Genomic DNA, 16815 nt, shown 5'->3' with positions numbered 1-16815 from the left:
GAAACAGAAAAAAGCACCCAGCAAGCCACCAGCTGGACTGTGGTGTCTCGGAGGACGTTCAGAGACTGACTGCTCACAGAACATACGGAGCATCTCTGCAGAGGAGTAAGAAGATGATGTAGGCTATAGCTCTATAGCCTGACCAGTGCGGCCTGGATCCCCCGTCCCAGGAGCTAGGTGATAGGAAAGCTTGGCAGTAAAGCGCTCTGCCAACTGATGGAGCAATAGCTGCCTGCTCTTGAAAGCATTATGTAGTGAGAGGTGTATTTTATAGATACAGAATGTTCAGACTCTCTTGTTAGCCTGACAGTAAACATCCAACGTTTAAACACATCACTGAAGCTAAAGATCATTTGTGATGCATTAACATTCACTTCCTCATGTTCCACACATTTTACAGTGAACATGTGAGCTTACCCTTGACATAAAATTAATCTCTGTCCATTTCAAAGAAAGATACCCATTAAGGTGAATCATGTGTTAACCATTATTACAAATCTGAACAGAATACACCATATATTTTCCATCGGTGGTCATGACTGTTTACTTAACGATGCTACCAGTAAAAAAGACAAGCTTTCTGTCAAGGCTGTAACACACTGTAATTCACCCTGCACATAGTGTAAACTAATTAACTGTAACATTATGGTGCTGGAAAACACTTGTGGTGCTAGGAAGTGCTAAAGACCTCCTAGGCTCGTCATGTATTTTGTTCTTAAACATGGCATTTCTGACCTCATAATTGCCAAATTTTCTCCTTAAGGTGTTTTATTGCAATTATTTTTTTTTTTTATAAAAGCTTACAGCAACTGCAGCCAACATCCAAAACAATAGGAAGGGACCGCTCCCGTAAGCGATCTGTTAACGTCTGGTCCCAGCACACAGTAACACCGCTCCATGCTGCTTTAGCAAACCCACCTTGTCTTTCAGATATTGCCAGAAAGAAAAGGGACAGCCAGGACTCCGACCTGTAGCTATTCTGTGCTTTGTTTAGAGCCATCTCCCTCTCTTTTCTACACCCTTGCCTCACTGCAGGGGCATGTGAGCCGTGCAGCTGCAGTGGAGCTCCTTCACTGCATCTGGTATCTGCGAGGCAAATACCTGTGGGTGCCGGCTGTCAAATGACTGCATTGCTCTGCAGAGTTTGTTACAGCGAGTTCACTGTGATCAAAAGCTCTGTGTGCTGCAGGGCTGTGTCCTATCACTTAGCACGCTAGGAACCATAGTGGGGTGCCTGCGGGCTTGAATGCCTACATTTGCCATAAGACCCCCTCAGTACCTGAGCTTCTCCTGAGCAACTGTCCAGCACTGGCAGGTTCCTCCAAAGCACCTGCTGTTGCCAGCCTAAGAAAAGGGTGCTTGGCAAGAGAACAAGGCAGGGGTAACGGAGAGGTACACAGCTGCAGATGCCACTGGAAGACATTAACTCCCTTTGAGTTTGGGATTGCTAACAGCAAAAGCCCTTAAACTTAAAAGACTGCAACTTAAAAAGTTGCTTACGTAGTGATAAAAGGCACGACTGGGCAACAGGCTGTGGTAGCACAGCCCTGTGGGAAATACGCGGAGACAAAACCCGTTATCTACAAATCAGGTAATAAACACCCGTTCATTTTTGCAGAACATACACATTAACAGTATTGATATAAGCCTGTACCCTATAAACATGTTATACTACATGTGTTCCTAGTGTAAAGCGGTTACGTAGTCTTAAGAAGTCTCTGATACCCAACCAAAATCCCAGCGTAAATCCCAAAGCACTTACAACATTACCGGAAACAAGCAATTAACTTGTTTTTAGCAAACATTAAGTCATCCTCAGAATGAGCCGTTACTCAGTGGAGCGGATGCACCGTCTGTATAAACGTGAGGACTTTAGCAGAACTCCCTACCTTGGCCTCGCAGGTCCCATCTGCCCTGCCAACACCCGGCCACAACTGCAACATGAGGAGCACGGTGCTGGCGCTGGCCTCACTCGCTCTCCTGGTTGCGGCAAGGGAAGCAAAAGGTGAAGGGAACACTGTGAAGCTCTGTGGGAGAGACTTTGTCAGAGCCATCGTCTTCACCTGCGGCGGATCTCGGTGGAAAAGGCATTTGACTGATTATCGCTACCTGTTTGGTAAGTACTAATTAATGCCTTACAGGCTTATCACCTCCTGCAAGGTGTGCCTGTCTCAGAGGGGATCAGGAAAAACCAGATCACCCACAGGCTGTACCTAAGGGCAGAGCTGTGCCCTTGGCTTCTGCTGCTCCCATAAATAAAAAACATTTAGATCAAGATTTTCCAAGACAACCTGAGGAACCAGGAGTGAAGCCCAAGGCTATCAGTGAAGATCTCTATGCCACGGCATTTTAAATGTCAGAGATGAGCTTTGCTGCAGTCAATGCAAGTTTTTTACCATTGTCCTCAGTAGGACACACTGCTTTCCCCACTAGAAACTTTATTACAACTTAAGAATATGATAAAATTAAGTTGAATACATACTCTGCAATTTAAGTATCTTCATGTGGTGTTGTATATGGTTTTACAAGCACATTTTCACGAAGTCAGAAAATACAGCCATTATGTGCACTGCTAGAAATTTGTTCTCTGATAGGTTAAAGTAACTAGAAAAAAGGAAATAAATGAGGCAGGTGACAGGAACAGAGGCTTTCTGTACTTTCAAAAAAAGGCAGATGTTACTACATGGAAAATTCTCTTATACTGGCAGCTTTAAACAAACATAAAGAGCGATGCCTCCTGCAACAGCACACCTGAGAGTCTGTTAAAGGAGAAGAAACCCCCACCACTAAACTAAGCGAGATAATGATTGTACCTTGATAAACTCCACACGGCAGTGCCCAGTCGCACTGTGGTATTTCACCCACACATGAATTACAAGTGTAATTTCAGTGGGAACATCCAGGAACTTTGAAATTGTGGGGTATCTGATGCCTTAATGCAGTACCTGCATTTCAGGAAACCCTACTAGCAGTTCCAGGTTAACCGGGTTAAGTGCTCAAGTGCCACTGATACGTCAAATCTGTTTTACCCTTCAAAGCAAATGCATTGGTCTAATACTGATAAGACAACTATTCCCACAAAGAACACTCTTCAATATAAAGCCAAAAATTACTGGGTTTTTAACATGTTAATCACAGAAAGTGGACCTCCCGGATCTATTTTAATACTGCCCTGGTGAGAACTTGGTGATCTGGTGCATCTCGGCTGTTCACATCAGAAACATGGAAAATAATACTTCCAGCTCCCTGGCAGCACACTGGTCTGCCTTTCCAGTAAAGATAAGTATTATAAACTACTCATGATTCCATGACTTCTGATTTTTAGCTTCTAATTTTTACACGACAGAGGGTGAAAACCCCCTGCCTTTCTCACCAGAGAACAACATTTATGCTGACTCCTGGAGGTACACAGACCAGAGGCTGGAGACCATCGATGAAGAAATCCACAATGACAAGCCTGAGACAGAGCGAGACCTGCAACGCACCAGGAAAAAGTCTATGCTAAAAAAGCGTGAAGTAGCCAAATTGCTTACCACATCCTGCTGCAGCATCGGCTGCAGCAAGAGAGAGATCAGTTCCCTGTGCTAAAATGCAGCAGGCGGTGGTGAGGTTCAACATCACAGCTTTCACATATTAAAATAATCATGACATAAACCACAATTACATCAGTTGTATTCTTTAATTGTAGCTTTATTCTTTGGAGTATGCTAGGGAGTAAAGGCTGAATGTTAAATGTCATAGTGCAAACGGCTGCAATGACAGTTCAGGTTGCTGGCAGGGCCTGGCACACACTTTACTTCTGACAAACACCATTTAACGGGGATGGTTTCAAAATGCTTTTGTGCAGGTTGGGCTGCCTGGATTCCACAAAGCCTTTCCAGCAGTTGAGAGTTAAACTTTTAGTTGTGAGTTTAAATAATTCTTCCCATCTAACTACTGTTCTAGTTTCAGCTTTGCACACAAAATATAATACAATAAGCAAATTATTATACGCTTGTTCTGTTATGAAAGTCCAACAGCAGGTTTCAGCTGTGAAATATGGGTAGCAAAAAGCCTGTCTTCAGAATCAGAATAAAACCACCACAGTGCAGAGAGCTCTGTGCGTTGCATCATGCCGCGAGGCCCCTCTGCCAGACACCCACTGCGCAGGGGAACGGCAACAAATGAGACCTGCGCTTAGTCAGCACAGGCCCCTACACTGGGCAGGCAAACCCCACAGTTTATTTCCTATTCCAGCTGCTTCCAGTAATGTTTTCCCGATGTCTTACCTAGTGAACAGTTGATTTGCACCCAGGGAGACTGGAAATACCCTTCTAAGTTCAGAGGGTTGTACTTCCTCTCTTACCTATAGGCAGGTATCAGGTGAAAACCCCAATTCATTTCTGTTTTGCTAGATTCACGCACCTTCAACAGAAGGGCCCAGACATGTTAGATATATATACTCTAAACATAATATAATTGGAAAACATTTTTCCCTTCATTTCAAACACTGTGGGACTGAGCTAGTCGTCTCCAAGCAGAACTAGCCACCTTCTCCTGGCCATCTTTGCTGTGCTCAGGGCTTTTCTTGGGGCTCAGGGGCAGCCAGGCCAGCCCTTGGCAAGCAAAGCTCCCGACTTGCTCTCTCTGCTGTGCTCCTGCCACAGAGCCCACCCGGGGCATCTCTGGGCCCCACAGGAAGGTTTGAAGGGATCCCTCTGCCCCCCAGGCCCAGCAGGGTAACTGGCAGCACTGAGGTCCCGCAGCTCGACAGGACACAGCACCTGCAACATAGTGTGTGCACAGAGCTGGGGCCACAGGGCCTGGCACCCGCTTAGTTGCCAGCAAATGACATTTAATGGGGATAGTTTCAAAATGCTTTCATTTTACTTTCCGCAAATCCCTCTGTGGTTTCTACTTGAGGATCACGCAGTGAAGGTAAAATCAGGGAGAAAAAAAGTATTACAGGAATACCCAGTTCTAAAAGCAGCTAGAACCAGGTGTAAAACAGCATGTCACAGAGTCACCTCCCAGAGACAGCTCTGGGAAATGCAGTTATTACATCCACCACCAAAAGGCTTACAGTAACCACATTTCAAAACAGGTGAAAGTTGCCTTGGTCCTTCACAACCGTTTTCAACAACAGAAACAGGAAGAGTTAGGCTGAATGTTCATTTCTCCTGCTATTAAACTCAACTACATCCTCATTCAAAATAGACAGCATAGACATTTGCAAGAGCAAACAGTGAAGCATTCTTGAACACATACGATGAAAACGTATCGCTCACAGGATCCCAGAGGCACCTGCTTCCAATCTGCATGCTCTGCTCGTTCAGCTGCCCAATATGCGTCACCACAACAATCTTGTACCTTGGTATCATAAGGTCTTTTAACCGCGTTTTAATAACCTGCAAGAGAAAAACAAGTTTTGACACAGGTGGTACAGGGCTTTCGTTTTCTGGGACAAGCACAAGAGTCACAGTACTGAGCCCCTGCAACGATCCTGATGAGAATCTTTGAACTGCAGCATTTGAAACACCTGCTGCAGGTCTCCCCAGACCCGCAGACAGCATGTGTGCTGCTGTGTGGTGGTTTCACAAGAGACCCAGCACTCCCATCTGCTAAAACCAGGCACACCTTCCTGCTGGACAACTGAAATGCAAGCACAGATGCTAAGTAAGGAGTTACTGTATGTTAATGCCATATTCTCCTCCATGTGTGTTCATAGTTACCTGCAGATTACAGGGGGGAGAGGAAGGGCAGACAGTACTGCTTTTTTAATGCCAGTAAGCTCTTCTGGGCCAAATCAGCTGAACCACTCAAGGGTCACAACAGTTTTTCTCAGCTGCAAGACTGGGTTTAACAGAGAGGGACCTTGCCCAAGCATCACCGTGCACAATTCAGCCACCACCACAACTGACCTGTTTTGAAAAACTCTGATACATATTTAAAGATATGTTTCCAGACTGGCCAACCACAGCATGGAGCATTACTGAACTGTGTGCTCAGCCAGAGCCAAGGCTGCTCAAACAAACCTCATTGTTAATGTGTATAAGCCTGCACCTGCCTCCAAGCAACCCTTGGCACATCTGGGCAGCCTCCTGCAGCATTTGTTTTACACTTTATATGTATATTTGGGGACCTGCCCACACCACTGGCCGCCTCCCTGACACCCCGTCGAGGTGTGAGGACAAAATGGCCGCCCACGCCTCGAGTGCAGCAGTACCTCTGCCATGTCCTCCACCATGTCCCTGCAGCGGGCCGGCTCGTAGGGCTGCTCCCTCAGGTAGCTCCCCACCACGTCCTTCAGGATACCGTCCACTGCTGCCACCGGGAAGCGCTCGGAGGGCCCTGAAGGGCAGGCGGTGAGTTTAAAGTCGGTTTTCTGAGGGAAAACCCACCGCGCTGAAGGGGCTTCGCAGCTCCCCTCGTCCCTCCCCGTAGCGCCCGGCCCTGGGACCTACCCGAGCGGGGGTCGCGGCCAGCGACTGGGCCCTGCATCCCCACGGCGTCTCCGCTCCGACGCTGAGGAGAGGGGGGGCTGGCGGCCAGCGCCGCCCCGCGGCCCCCGGGGCCCGGCTGGGCCGCGCGCTCCCGCCCAGCGCGGGGGGTGCCGCCGCCATGCCCGCCTCTGCCGCGCGGCTGCCGTGTGGCGCGGCCCCTCGCAGCCTCTCCGGGTCCCGGGTGTCCTTGTGACTTCCGCGGGTCCCCACAGCCTCCTTGGGACCCGGGGTGTCGTGACAGCCTCCACAGGTCCCCACAGCTCCTTCGGGTCCCCATGGCCTCCACAGGTCCCCACATGTCCCTATAGCCCACAGAATTCCCTGTGAATCTTTATGGACCCCACAGGTCCCCACATGTGCCTACAGCCACCCGTACAGCCCTGCCATGTCCCCATGGCTTCCATGGGTCCCCTCAGCCCCCCCAGCCACTCATGTCCCCACAGATCCCATGCATCCCCCCCAGCTCCAGCCATCCCCACGGTCCCTGGGGGTCCCCACATGTCCCCACAGATCCCATGCATCCCCCCCAGCTCCAGCCATCCCCACGGTCCCTGTGGGTCCCCACATGTCCCCACAGATCCCATGCATCCCCCCCAGCTCCAGCCATCCCCACGGTCCCTGTGGGTCCCCACATGTCCCCACAGATCCCATGCATCCCCCCCAGCTCCAGCCATCCCCACGGTCCCTGTGGGTCCCCACATGTCCCCACAGATCCCATGCATCCCCCCCAGCTCCAGCCATCCCCACGGTCCCTGTGGGTCCCCACATGTCCCCACAGATCCCATGCATCCCCCCCAGCTCCAGCCATCCCCACGGTCCCTGTGGGTCCCCACATGTCCCCACAGATCCCATGCATCCCCCCCAGCTCCAGCCATCCCCACGGTCCCTGGGGGTCCCCACATGTCCCCACGTGCCAGCCCCGACCTGTCCCCAGCACACAGCGCCAGCAGCAATGACATTTCGGGCCAGGGACATGGCAGCCCCGATACCTCTGCTCGGCTCCTGTGCGTGCAAGCAAAGCTCACTCAGAAAAAGCAGTGGTTTACATTTTTTGTTTATTTTCAAGGAAAAAAAAGTCACATTTAAATTGCAACCCAATTGGTTATTTAATGTAGTTCTTATGTATAGAATTAATAAACTTTGTCCTGACATGGGGATTTATTTGTTGCAACGTTATGCATGGTAAATAATTGCATATTCAAGATTTTGTGAAATGGGTGACGGGGAGAATGGAGGAGAGACATTTGTAAAAAACGTTATTTACAAAAATGATATCCACATAGTCGTATTCTAATCTATAAGGCAAGTAACATTTAAAATATGTTGTTTTATGATTATCTTCAACAAGTCAATACAACACATTCATATTACCAGTGGTCAAATACAAAGCTTTGCTGCAATAGTCCGTGTGCAACAAACCTGTATGTCTTTTACAGTTTTTTTTTCTCTGAGAACAGTAGGTAAGCAGCAAAGTTTTCATCACAGACTAAGCAGTACCTAGGCCATCGTAGACTAAAGGTATAATATATCTCATTGCACGTTTAGGCAAAAAAGGCCAGCCATTAATTAACTTATTTAACTTAAATCTTAAAAATAGACCTGTGTATCTTAATCCACAAATATTTATAAACATTTTGTACATGAGGGAGATAGAGGGTGACACCCGGGGAATTCCAGTTCACCTCTGGGTTCAGAGGTGTCACGGCAAGGTTCTCCTGCACTCCATGCCCTCCACCCACCAGCCCTTGGCTGCAGGACTCGATTACAACCCGATTCGATTCCCCTCTCAGACCACGACTACTGTCTCCATACCTTTATGCCACCAAAGCAACCCGGTGATTTCATCAACTTTAGAGCGTTGTGGAGTGGAAGACCCCTCCTGCGTGGATTATGAACCCAACAGCAGGATGGCATCTCCGCAGCGATTTGCCCTGCATCCAGAAAGCGAAAGATTTCTAACGGAGGAATGAGATACTCTGAATGCCTCGCTAAAACCTGGAGCGTTTTATCACATACTGCCTGGCCTGTAGCAAAGTCCTACTTGTGTGCGAACATTTGAACAGTGTCGCCACACTAATGCTTGTGATGTTAAGAACAACTTTCAGCAGCATAATCGGCAGTCCCTCCCAAAAGTGATGGGTGAGGTCATGCCAGGAGGTGGGGGGTATTGCTGCAGATCTTTTTCTAGCTTTGCAGTGAAACAAGAATTAAAATACTGATGACCATAAAAACTCCCTGGCTCTGCAAGAATTACTTTCCTTGGGAAACTGAAAAAGAAGAAAAGAAGAATTCTGACTATGAAATGAAATCTTTGAGACAGTAATTTCTTACCAGGAAAGTACAATGTGATGACGTTATGTATTTTGGTCCTGGTAAGCTTCAAAATTAAGTTTTATAACTAAGGCATTTTCACATAAAAACAAAAAAAGGGTAGGGAAAAAAAATCACTCCATATTCAGTGTATGCTTTCTCAAGTAGATGTTGGGTGTTTGGATAACAGACTCGGGGGCTGGATTTCCAATAAAAAAAGGTGAAGTGTGGCAGGACTCTTCTGCAACGCAGAACTGCTGTCGGTGCCCAGTGGGGGCATGGGAACTGCGCTGCTGCAGAAAGAGATGGGGAACGGAGGGAGAGGTCTAAGGAGGGCTGAATGTTTTTAGTAGAAGATGTTTGACTCTTTCTTAGGTCATTTAAAATATATATCACCATTTCATTGCAGTCCAGCCATTTAAAAATGCTTCTGCTGGGAGAAAGTGAAGCGGTGATTCTTTATGTGATGTTCATGCTGCAGGGATCTCAGACAGAAGCACGGAAAGGCTTGCACGGTGGCTGCTGGGGTATGGCTGCGGTTCAACAGAATGCCATCGCTGGATGGTTTGAGTCAGATGGAATTAGGTAAACGAACGCAAATGCGACTTGCGGTGCCGTGGGCAGCACATCAAGGTCTCAGCAGGGACCTCAGCAGGAAAATAATCACCTGTGCAAGAGCTGAACAGTTTTTACGACTGGGAACTAAACAACTGCCCTGTGTCTCTGTGATCACATTAAAAGGAGAAGGCAGACAGGTCTCACCTGCAGGCGTGGGTGCCTTCAAAATGGTAAGTTTAAGCAGCATATTTCTCCGGTGTTCCTCATGCAGCCCAAACCCTGGGCACTGCTGTGAGAGATACCCTGACAGCATCCTGCAGCGAGGCTGCAATGGTGCCTGCAGCCTGCCCAGGAAACTGCCTTCCCTCCCCATCCCCTCCCTGCCTGGCCAAAACAAGATGTCATTTGAACATGAACTTTTTTCCCCACCTATGTTTTAAAAAACCTCCGCTAGATAAAACCTGAAAAGGCATAGTGAAGACAAAATTAATTTAACTGAAATACTGAATAACAGCACGAACATCTTGAAGTCCAGCCTGTGTCGGGAGGAGCGCGCAGTTGTGTAACTTCCTCAGTGCAAGATTCCATGTGACAAAGCTTTTGTGAGTGAAGCCGCACATGTACGCATGCAGAACTCACACCAGCTGGGCAGGAATAGGAGTTTAATGGACAGTGGCCTTACAGCAAAAATAAGAAGCTTTTTAACAGGAGACTGATATTTAAGAACAAATGCAAATGCCAAATGAAAAGCTTATTACTTGTCTGTCATACTAGGGAGCAATTTCATAGTTTTGAAGAAATATTGTTAAAGTAGAAAATTGGTCTGAAATATCTCCTGTGAGGAGCAGTGTTAGCTGGCTGAGAATCATGAATATTTGCAACAAACAGAAGAAAAGTTGGAAAAAAAAAAAAAAAAAAAAAAAAGACTAGTTCCTGCTCCTAACATCTAAAGACCCAAGTCTGCAGGTGTCCACGGGGAGAAACACTCCTGCTCCTTCAGCCAGCACTGTCACCCTGCAGGCATGGGCTGCTGGCTGCTACCAGGGACCCCAGAGGAAAATCCCTGAGGGCAGACGTGGCTGAGGACATGGTCTAAAGGGAAAGGTCCACAGAAGTAACCAAGCTAAAGCCTTTTTGTGCATGCATCACACCTATTTACTATTTGAATGCCTCCTTTAGCTATCCTTTTTTTTTACTTTTTTTTACTCATAGTGCTGCTGAGTTAAGGGGTGCCAGTGCTGGGCAGTGCTGGAGGGCTGAGCCCCCTTTTCAGCCTCAGCCTGACTTGGCCAAAGACCTGCTGGACCACGTGCTCAGAAACAGAGCACTGATGCTTAGGTCTAGAAATGCAGGTGACTTACAGCCTTTCCAACCCTCTGCTGACATAGCTGCTCTCTGCTAGCGGGCAGGGAGTACCAAACAGCGTCATTCCCTGAAGATAGTTTTTCCTAAAAGGAGTTGAAGCCTGCAGAGCTTGAGCGCCCTACATGCCACAGGTAGCGCATCCCCTGTGGCCTCTCTGCAGCCAGGGGCTCTCGCCGCTACTACAGGAGCTGGAATTGGGAATAAACATCCCTGTATTTACCCCTATTTGGTGCTCTCAGTTTAAGTCTGATATGTCCCAAGCTGCTGCCCATAATCTGTTTTCTGCTGACATCTTCTCAAACCCAGGCAGAAAAATGACCAGGCTCCTGCACTTCAGACTTAGAAACACAACTGGTCTGTTCCCCCTTCCCACGCAGGGTAGCGGTGGGGTGCCACGCTCATACCGCATGTGAGATGAACACCTGACACAATAAGCATCCCTGGGGCACTCTGCCGCTCTGCCTCCCTGCTCAGATGTCAGCAGGGCAGGAAAACTAAACCATTGACACAAAGCAGCATCTCCTCACAAAGGTCATGCTGGGAGGGAAAGGGGAGACACGCAGTTCAACGTTCCTGAGCAAACGCCTAACAAACTAAAACACTATGCAAGAGATTGGCAAAAGCGGTATGCAAAAAGCCTGTCCCAAACCGCCGGTTTTGGTCCCGGTGTCACGGGCTGGGAATAGCTGGATTTTGTCACCTGCGGGTGGCTGGAGGAGGACTGTGTCCCCACGGGGCTGCAAGTGTGCCGGCACACTGAACTCAGGTCTGCCTGCCACTTTGCCCCAGAAAGGGTTCAGGACTTTCTCATCTCTACACAGGCCACAGGGGCTGCATCCCAGCACCACCACGCACCCGGAGAAAGGGACCTCCGTTTTGCGGGACAGCACAAATGGGACAAGCTGGGGAGCTTTGGGTTATGGGTTTTTTAGTTTAAAAAGCATTTAAAAACCCAATGCTAATGTAAACACCTTGTCTTTCAAATGAAATATAAAGTAAAATATCTATGTTCTGGTAATATTTACATTATAAAATCCTTATTTTCAGGACTATGACATAGATCTCTCTCGGAAGATTGAGTTTATAACAATTGTACACAGCATGAACCAATTATGCAAAAACTGATTCTTAGATTTTGCCCTATATTCCTATGTCAGAAAGGGGTAGGTTACACAGTTTATACATATTTCCATTTCAGGGAAAAAATTATTAACAGAGTTGAACACTCTATCCAAGAGTACTGGCAAGCATACTTTCAAAAACTGCAAAGATGTATGAAGTTGCATAACTGAATTGTGCTTTATCTTCTGTGTTGATACCTTTTGTGAGCATGCACACAACTCAACCACCCTATTATACATATCTCAGTCTGGGAGTCATCTCAGAACTGAAATGTCTCCAGATTTTCTTTTAACATGAGCATGGATTTCTGTTTTACTTGCATCACTCCAAACTGCTGTGTGAGCAAGCACTTCCCAACATGCACAGCCTTAGGTTTTCCAATGCAAATGTGCAAGCCTAAGCCTGGCAACTTTTGCAACTGTAAAATTAGCACTATTTGTCATCTTGCACATTTCTGAAGTCTCTAGCACCCCATTCAGTGGGTGCTCCTATGCTTCTATGTGCATCTGAACAGCAACTACATTTAATTTCAAAGAGATTCCTTTTTTTTCCCCCCGTATCAACAAATTTTCCCATTCAAACAAGCTCTCCATCCTGGCAGACACTGCGCCATTCGTGCCATGAACGCTATCACCACATTGCCAGCAGTAGGCTGAGACCAGCATCAACTGGATATCAAACTAAACTGCATGGGCGATGCACAGAGATGAGCAGCACACAGTGTGGGAGCCTGGCTCCAAACCTGCGTCAGCTCAGGGAAAGCACAAAGGGACAATTTTTCCCTCACAGCCTCCAGTTTAGCCGTTCTGCGTGTTTTCCCACCTCTATGCGATAGCGGCTCCTGGTGCTGGCGAGGCAGGCTGCTGGTCTGCGGGCTTTTGGCAGCCCCCTGCACTGCCTCTGCGCCCCTGGCCCCAGCCCTGGCCCCAGCAGCTGCTGGGTGGCCCACCAAGGGTCAGGCTTGGGCCACGTTTGCTTTCCAGTGTTGGCACATCTATGCTTTCCTGACTAAAATGGGAAGGCGGGGTGGGGGCTGCATGTCCTTACAGCATTTTCCAGACCCATGGCGCTTTCAAAAATGGGGGAAAAAACCCAGAAAAAGTAAGCAAAGGAACATAGAAACACAACTGAAAACCTGGAGACTACTCGGAAAAATACATCCTTAAAAACAGCAATAACATTTCCGGACAGCGCTCTTAAGTCCAGTTTACTACCCAGCCTCTTTGCTTGCTCACTTCCCTATATGCATCTCTGCAAAACGTAAAGACACAGGGCAGAGAGAAGCACTCGCCGCCTGTGCACATGCTGCTGGGGCTCCTGATGGATAACCTGCGGCTGTAGGAGAACACGAGCATGTTCACGGAGGATTCTTGTAATGGGAATTTGAAGGAAATACTCTTTGTAGAAGTGACGTTTTCTGCATTTTGCTGGGATACTGTATTGGGAATCTCCACATTAAAAAGCAATATTTTTCTGGAGTTAAACCAGCTAAACCTGAAGACAGAGCTTTTTATTCATCACTGTGAGACATACTAAGGACTGAAGAAAAAGTAAATCAGCATGTCGGTTCTACTTAATTCTCTTTTTATGAGGCACCCCCTTCATAACAGCTATCAGTATTGTATTTAAATCGTATATATTGACAAAATGTAATCTACCTCTGTAAGCATTGTGCCATTCAACAGTACTACTATTAAATTTACATACCACAGTTTAAATTACATCCATTTCATGAATGGTAGAATGCTAAAACTCAAGTGTCTAACTGCCAAAATACAGCCTTACTGGAATGAGTACAATTTACAAATACAATAATTACATTTTAAAACCATTAACAATGTTACATCTAGAAGTAAATACTGTAGGACTGGTCAAGACGGTGTTTTCCAAGGAAAAAAATGCTGAAAGTTGTTGACACTTCCAACAGAAATGTCCCGAGTGCAGGATTTAGTTCATTTTCCTTAAACTGTAATTAAAACCCGTTCCACGCACAGCAGTCCTTGGGTATTTTCCATATTATTTTCCATAGACTTGCATAAGCTTCCATCAGTTATCAGCCAAGTATTTACCTAGAAATGGGATCAGAAATCAGCTGCGGGGAGGGAGCAGCCCCGGTTCCCAGGGGATGGCTGCCCGCCTCCACCGGCCCCACACCCGAGCTGCACACGGCAAAATACCTGTCTTTCTAGGCAGCAATGGGACAAAAGGAAAAATCCTGGCATTTCCCAGCAGCAATGGGGCAAAAGGAAAAATCCTGGCATTTCCCAGCAGCAATGGGGCAAAAGGAAAAATACTGGCATTTCCCAGCAGCAATGGGGCAAAAGCTCCTCCTGGAGATCCCCAGACCTTGCCTTCCATGCAGGACCCACGAGCAGAAAAGAGCACATGAAATTCAAGACTCTCTTAAGGGACCGAAGGATTTGTTTCATGCAAGGGAGCTTGTGCCCTTCTGCCATTGCCAGCCCCGTCACACCGTGCTGCGGCAGGACCTCTGAGCTTGAACAGTCAACAAATGCACAGCAAGGGCAGTCCCAGGCATGCCAGCACAGCCAGAGGGGACCATCAGGGACACTGCCATCCCAAGAGGAGCTTCTGGCAAGGCACCTACCTGCTGCAAACCTCTTCTTGATGAGGGAGAAGCGGTAGCCAGCGCCGACGAGCTCAATGTCACAGCTGGACAGTGTGCTCCCCTCGCTGGTGAACTGCACGGCCAGGGGGGCCGGGGTGCTGGGCCCCTCCGAGAGCTGGAATCGGGCCAGCAGAGACCCCACACCTGCAATGCCAAAGTCCCACACGAGACCCTTTAGAAGCCCGGAGAGGCACACCGCTCATCCCAGGGCCAGATTTGCCAGCGAAGGCAACAAGATGCCCAACGCGCTGCAAGTGAAGCCCACTCCCACAGTTATACCTGACCGAGCAGCACCCCCGGGGGTGGACACAGAGGCAAACCTCCTCGTCCTCCCAGCAGATTTTTACTTTTCAGACACCCCAGCAATACGAAGCAGCTGAGCTGCATGGGTTACATGTGGAGAAGCGACCTGCTAGAGGCCGTAGTGCCCCTGGACGGGGACACAATGCGGGGCCTCAGCCTTCAAACGCAGAGAGTCAATGGAGCAAAAGACTTGGCAAACAACCACATCCAAAGCTGGTGTGTCAATACCCTTCCATCACGCCAAAATGGTTGGCAAAACAGTACCAGTGGCATGTAGCCCTGCTTCTCAAAGCTCTTTGCTCCTAGCTTTAAATAGCATCCTCCTCCGGCAAGCGCCGGCAGGAATCTGTGTGTCTGGGCTTGTATGCAGGCATGATAAACGGGTCACTGTCTGATTTTAAGTATTCAGAGTTAACGACATGCACATTTGCAGGATTACCTCCATTTTCTGACTTCTGAGAGATATCAGGGATCTTCCACAATACCCTTTGCTGTTCAGCATTCCTAAAAACACATGAAGAAGAGCATTTCTGTAGAAAACAAGAAATCACAAAGGAATCATTTGAATTTTGCTAAAGGCTGTGTGGGCTGGGGAAGCAGCTCTGGTGCCACTCCCCAGAGCTGCGATTTGGGGAGCTTGGCTTTGGGTTTGACCCCAGCAGGACAACCCCGCTCCTGCACTGCCGGTGAGCGATGGGCGAGAGGCGGTGAGGCCATGCTGTGCCCTGCTGCCCCACTGCAAATGTGCATGCCTGTGGCGGTGACAGCTGCGCGTCCCTCTGAGCCCCAGGTAAAAGCAGGCCAAAAACGAAATAAGGGTTGTTATTCGGCCACCTGCACGCACATGTTCAGCTCTGACTGTTTGCTCGTGGGAATGGCAAGAAAAAAACATCAGAGCGGGGCTGCGTGCTTCCTCCTGCAAAAGGAAGGCAGGCTTGGGAGCCAGCGTGCCCCCAGCTCCCACCAGCAGGCACCTCGGGAGCATGCCCCTGCTCCTGCAGCCAGCAGGCAGGGTGGCTGTTGTAGGCAGGGACATGGCAGAAGATAGCAAAGGAGCTCTTTACCAGGTGAGCAATTCCTACCAGACAGCAGGAGGAAGCACAGCTTGAAGTTTGGTTACTCCTCCGTCGACGGGGACAAGGAACTGGACGTTGTTTAGAGCTACCGGTGTGGTCATTGCCTCTGTATTGTATTTGTAGTCGATGCGGAGGTCAGTGCTTGCAGGGTCACACCGCCAGCTCACTGCAAGGTTTAATGGAGTAGACTGAATACCCTGGGCAGATACCTTCCAAAATGACAGAAAAAACATTTAGTTTCCAAAGGGGTGAAGGGAGAAATCCCATTTTACAGATGTGGTAATTGCATTTGGTTTCAGAGGAGGCAATGCCTTGTATTCTCATAGAAAGTTTGTACTGGGCTCAAAATCAGGCAAGCTAGTGACATACAGAAGGGACTAGCGGGATAGCATGCCCCCACCTCATGTTATCTCCACTCTGCACTAGGGAAATACCATCTTTTACATCTATAAGTTAAGCACACAGTTTTGGCACGGTTTTATCGCACAATAAAACCCCTACCTGGTATTTGAGCATATCCACATTGTAATAGGTGGCCTGTGGTTTCTGTTCCGATACCTTCTTTAGGTGAGTCATCAGATTTGGCATGTTGACCCAGAACTCCTTCGTGTTGGCATCACTCTGTACATTGTCACTGCACAGGGGGAGAATTAACCCTTCACGTGAGCTGCCTCGGCAGAAGAAAGCTTTTCTACAAAGCATGCAGGACAGCAGTGCTGGCTGCCAGCTGAGTCTGCATTTAATCCCACATTTAGAGAAATCATAGAACTGTTTAGGTCGGAGAAGATCACTGAGTCCAACCGTTAACCCTGGGCAGCCAAGCCCACCACTAACCCATGTCCCTAAGTGCCAAGTCTACACACCTTTTGAACACCTCCAGGGATGGGGACTCCATCACTGCCCTGGGCAGCCTGCTCCAGGGCTTGACAAACCTTTCCATGAAGAAGTTTTTCCTAATATACAATTTAAA

At 48.1% G+C, this 16815-nt stretch overlaps 3 protein-coding genes across 3 annotated transcripts in view; 1 reads left to right on the top strand and 2 right to left on the bottom strand.

The window, feature by feature from the left end:
• The first annotated feature begins 1535 nt into the window (after positions 1-1535).
• On the top strand, positions 1536-3999 carry INSL5 (insulin like 5). Its single transcript, XM_014279251.3, has 2 exons — positions 1536-2116; positions 3347-3999. The coding sequence occupies exons 1-2, from the start codon at positions 1942-1944 to the stop codon at positions 3586-3588; spliced, it is 417 nt and encodes a 138-aa protein (XP_014134726.1). The 5' UTR covers positions 1536-1941; the 3' UTR covers positions 3589-3999.
• Positions 4000-5143: 1144 nt separating this feature from the next.
• On the bottom strand, positions 5144-6780 carry DYNLT5 (dynein light chain Tctex-type family member 5). The gene is made up of 3 exons (XM_027803992.2): positions 6444-6780; positions 6206-6330; positions 5144-5387 (listed from the first exon to the last, which is right to left on the bottom strand). Exons 1-3 carry the CDS (start codon positions 6778-6780, stop codon positions 5184-5186), a joined length of 666 nt encoding a protein of 221 aa, XP_027659793.2. The 3' UTR covers positions 5144-5183.
• Positions 6781-7520: 740 nt separating this feature from the next.
• Positions 7521-16815, bottom strand: part of SGIP1 (SH3GL interacting endocytic adaptor 1) — a 60058-nt gene continuing 50763 nt past the window's right edge. Inside the window, exons 21-25 of the mRNA XM_055724900.1 lie at positions 16347-16479; positions 15852-16054; positions 15209-15273; positions 14446-14610; positions 7521-13906 (exon numbers count right to left, since the gene is read on the bottom strand). Coding sequence (XP_055580875.1) covers positions 13884-13906; positions 14446-14610; positions 15209-15273; positions 15852-16054; positions 16347-16479 — 589 coding nt within the window. The 3' untranslated portion in view covers positions 7521-13883. The remainder of the gene's footprint in view (positions 13907-14445; positions 14611-15208; positions 15274-15851; positions 16055-16346; positions 16480-16815) is intronic.

The sequence above is a fragment of the Falco cherrug genome, chromosome 12 (assembly GCF_023634085.1).
Source record: "Falco cherrug isolate bFalChe1 chromosome 12, bFalChe1.pri, whole genome shotgun sequence".
In the NCBI taxonomy this organism is placed as follows: domain Eukaryota; kingdom Metazoa; phylum Chordata; class Aves; order Falconiformes; family Falconidae; genus Falco; species Falco cherrug.
Note: the sequence above shows the minus strand (reverse complement) of the source record. Positions and strands in the feature narration are given on the sequence as shown.

What these genes read in the sequence shown, in the direction of transcription:
- INSL5 (XM_014279251.3), top strand. Translation starts at nt 1,942, where the DNA reads ATGAGGAGCACGGTGCTGGCGCTGGCCTCACTCGCTCTCCTGGTTGCG. An exon ending in TGATTATCGCTACCTGTTTG is followed by an intron (nt 2,117 to 3,346) that starts GTAAGTACTAAT and finishes TTTACACGACAG; the next exon opens with AGGGTGAAAACCCCCTGCCT.
- DYNLT5 (XM_027803992.2), bottom strand. Translation starts at nt 6,780, where the DNA reads ATGTGGGGACCTGTGGAGGCCATGGGGACCCGAAGGAGCTGTGGGGAC. An exon ending in TGGCCGCGACCCCCGCTCGG is followed by an intron (nt 6,331 to 6,443) that starts GTAGGTCCCAGG and finishes CCTGCCCTTCAG; the next exon opens with GGCCCTCCGAGCGCTTCCCG. An exon ending in TGGTGGAGGACATGGCAGAG is followed by an intron (nt 5,388 to 6,205) that starts GTACTGCTGCAC and finishes TTTCTCTTGCAG; the next exon opens with GTTATTAAAACGCGGTTAAA.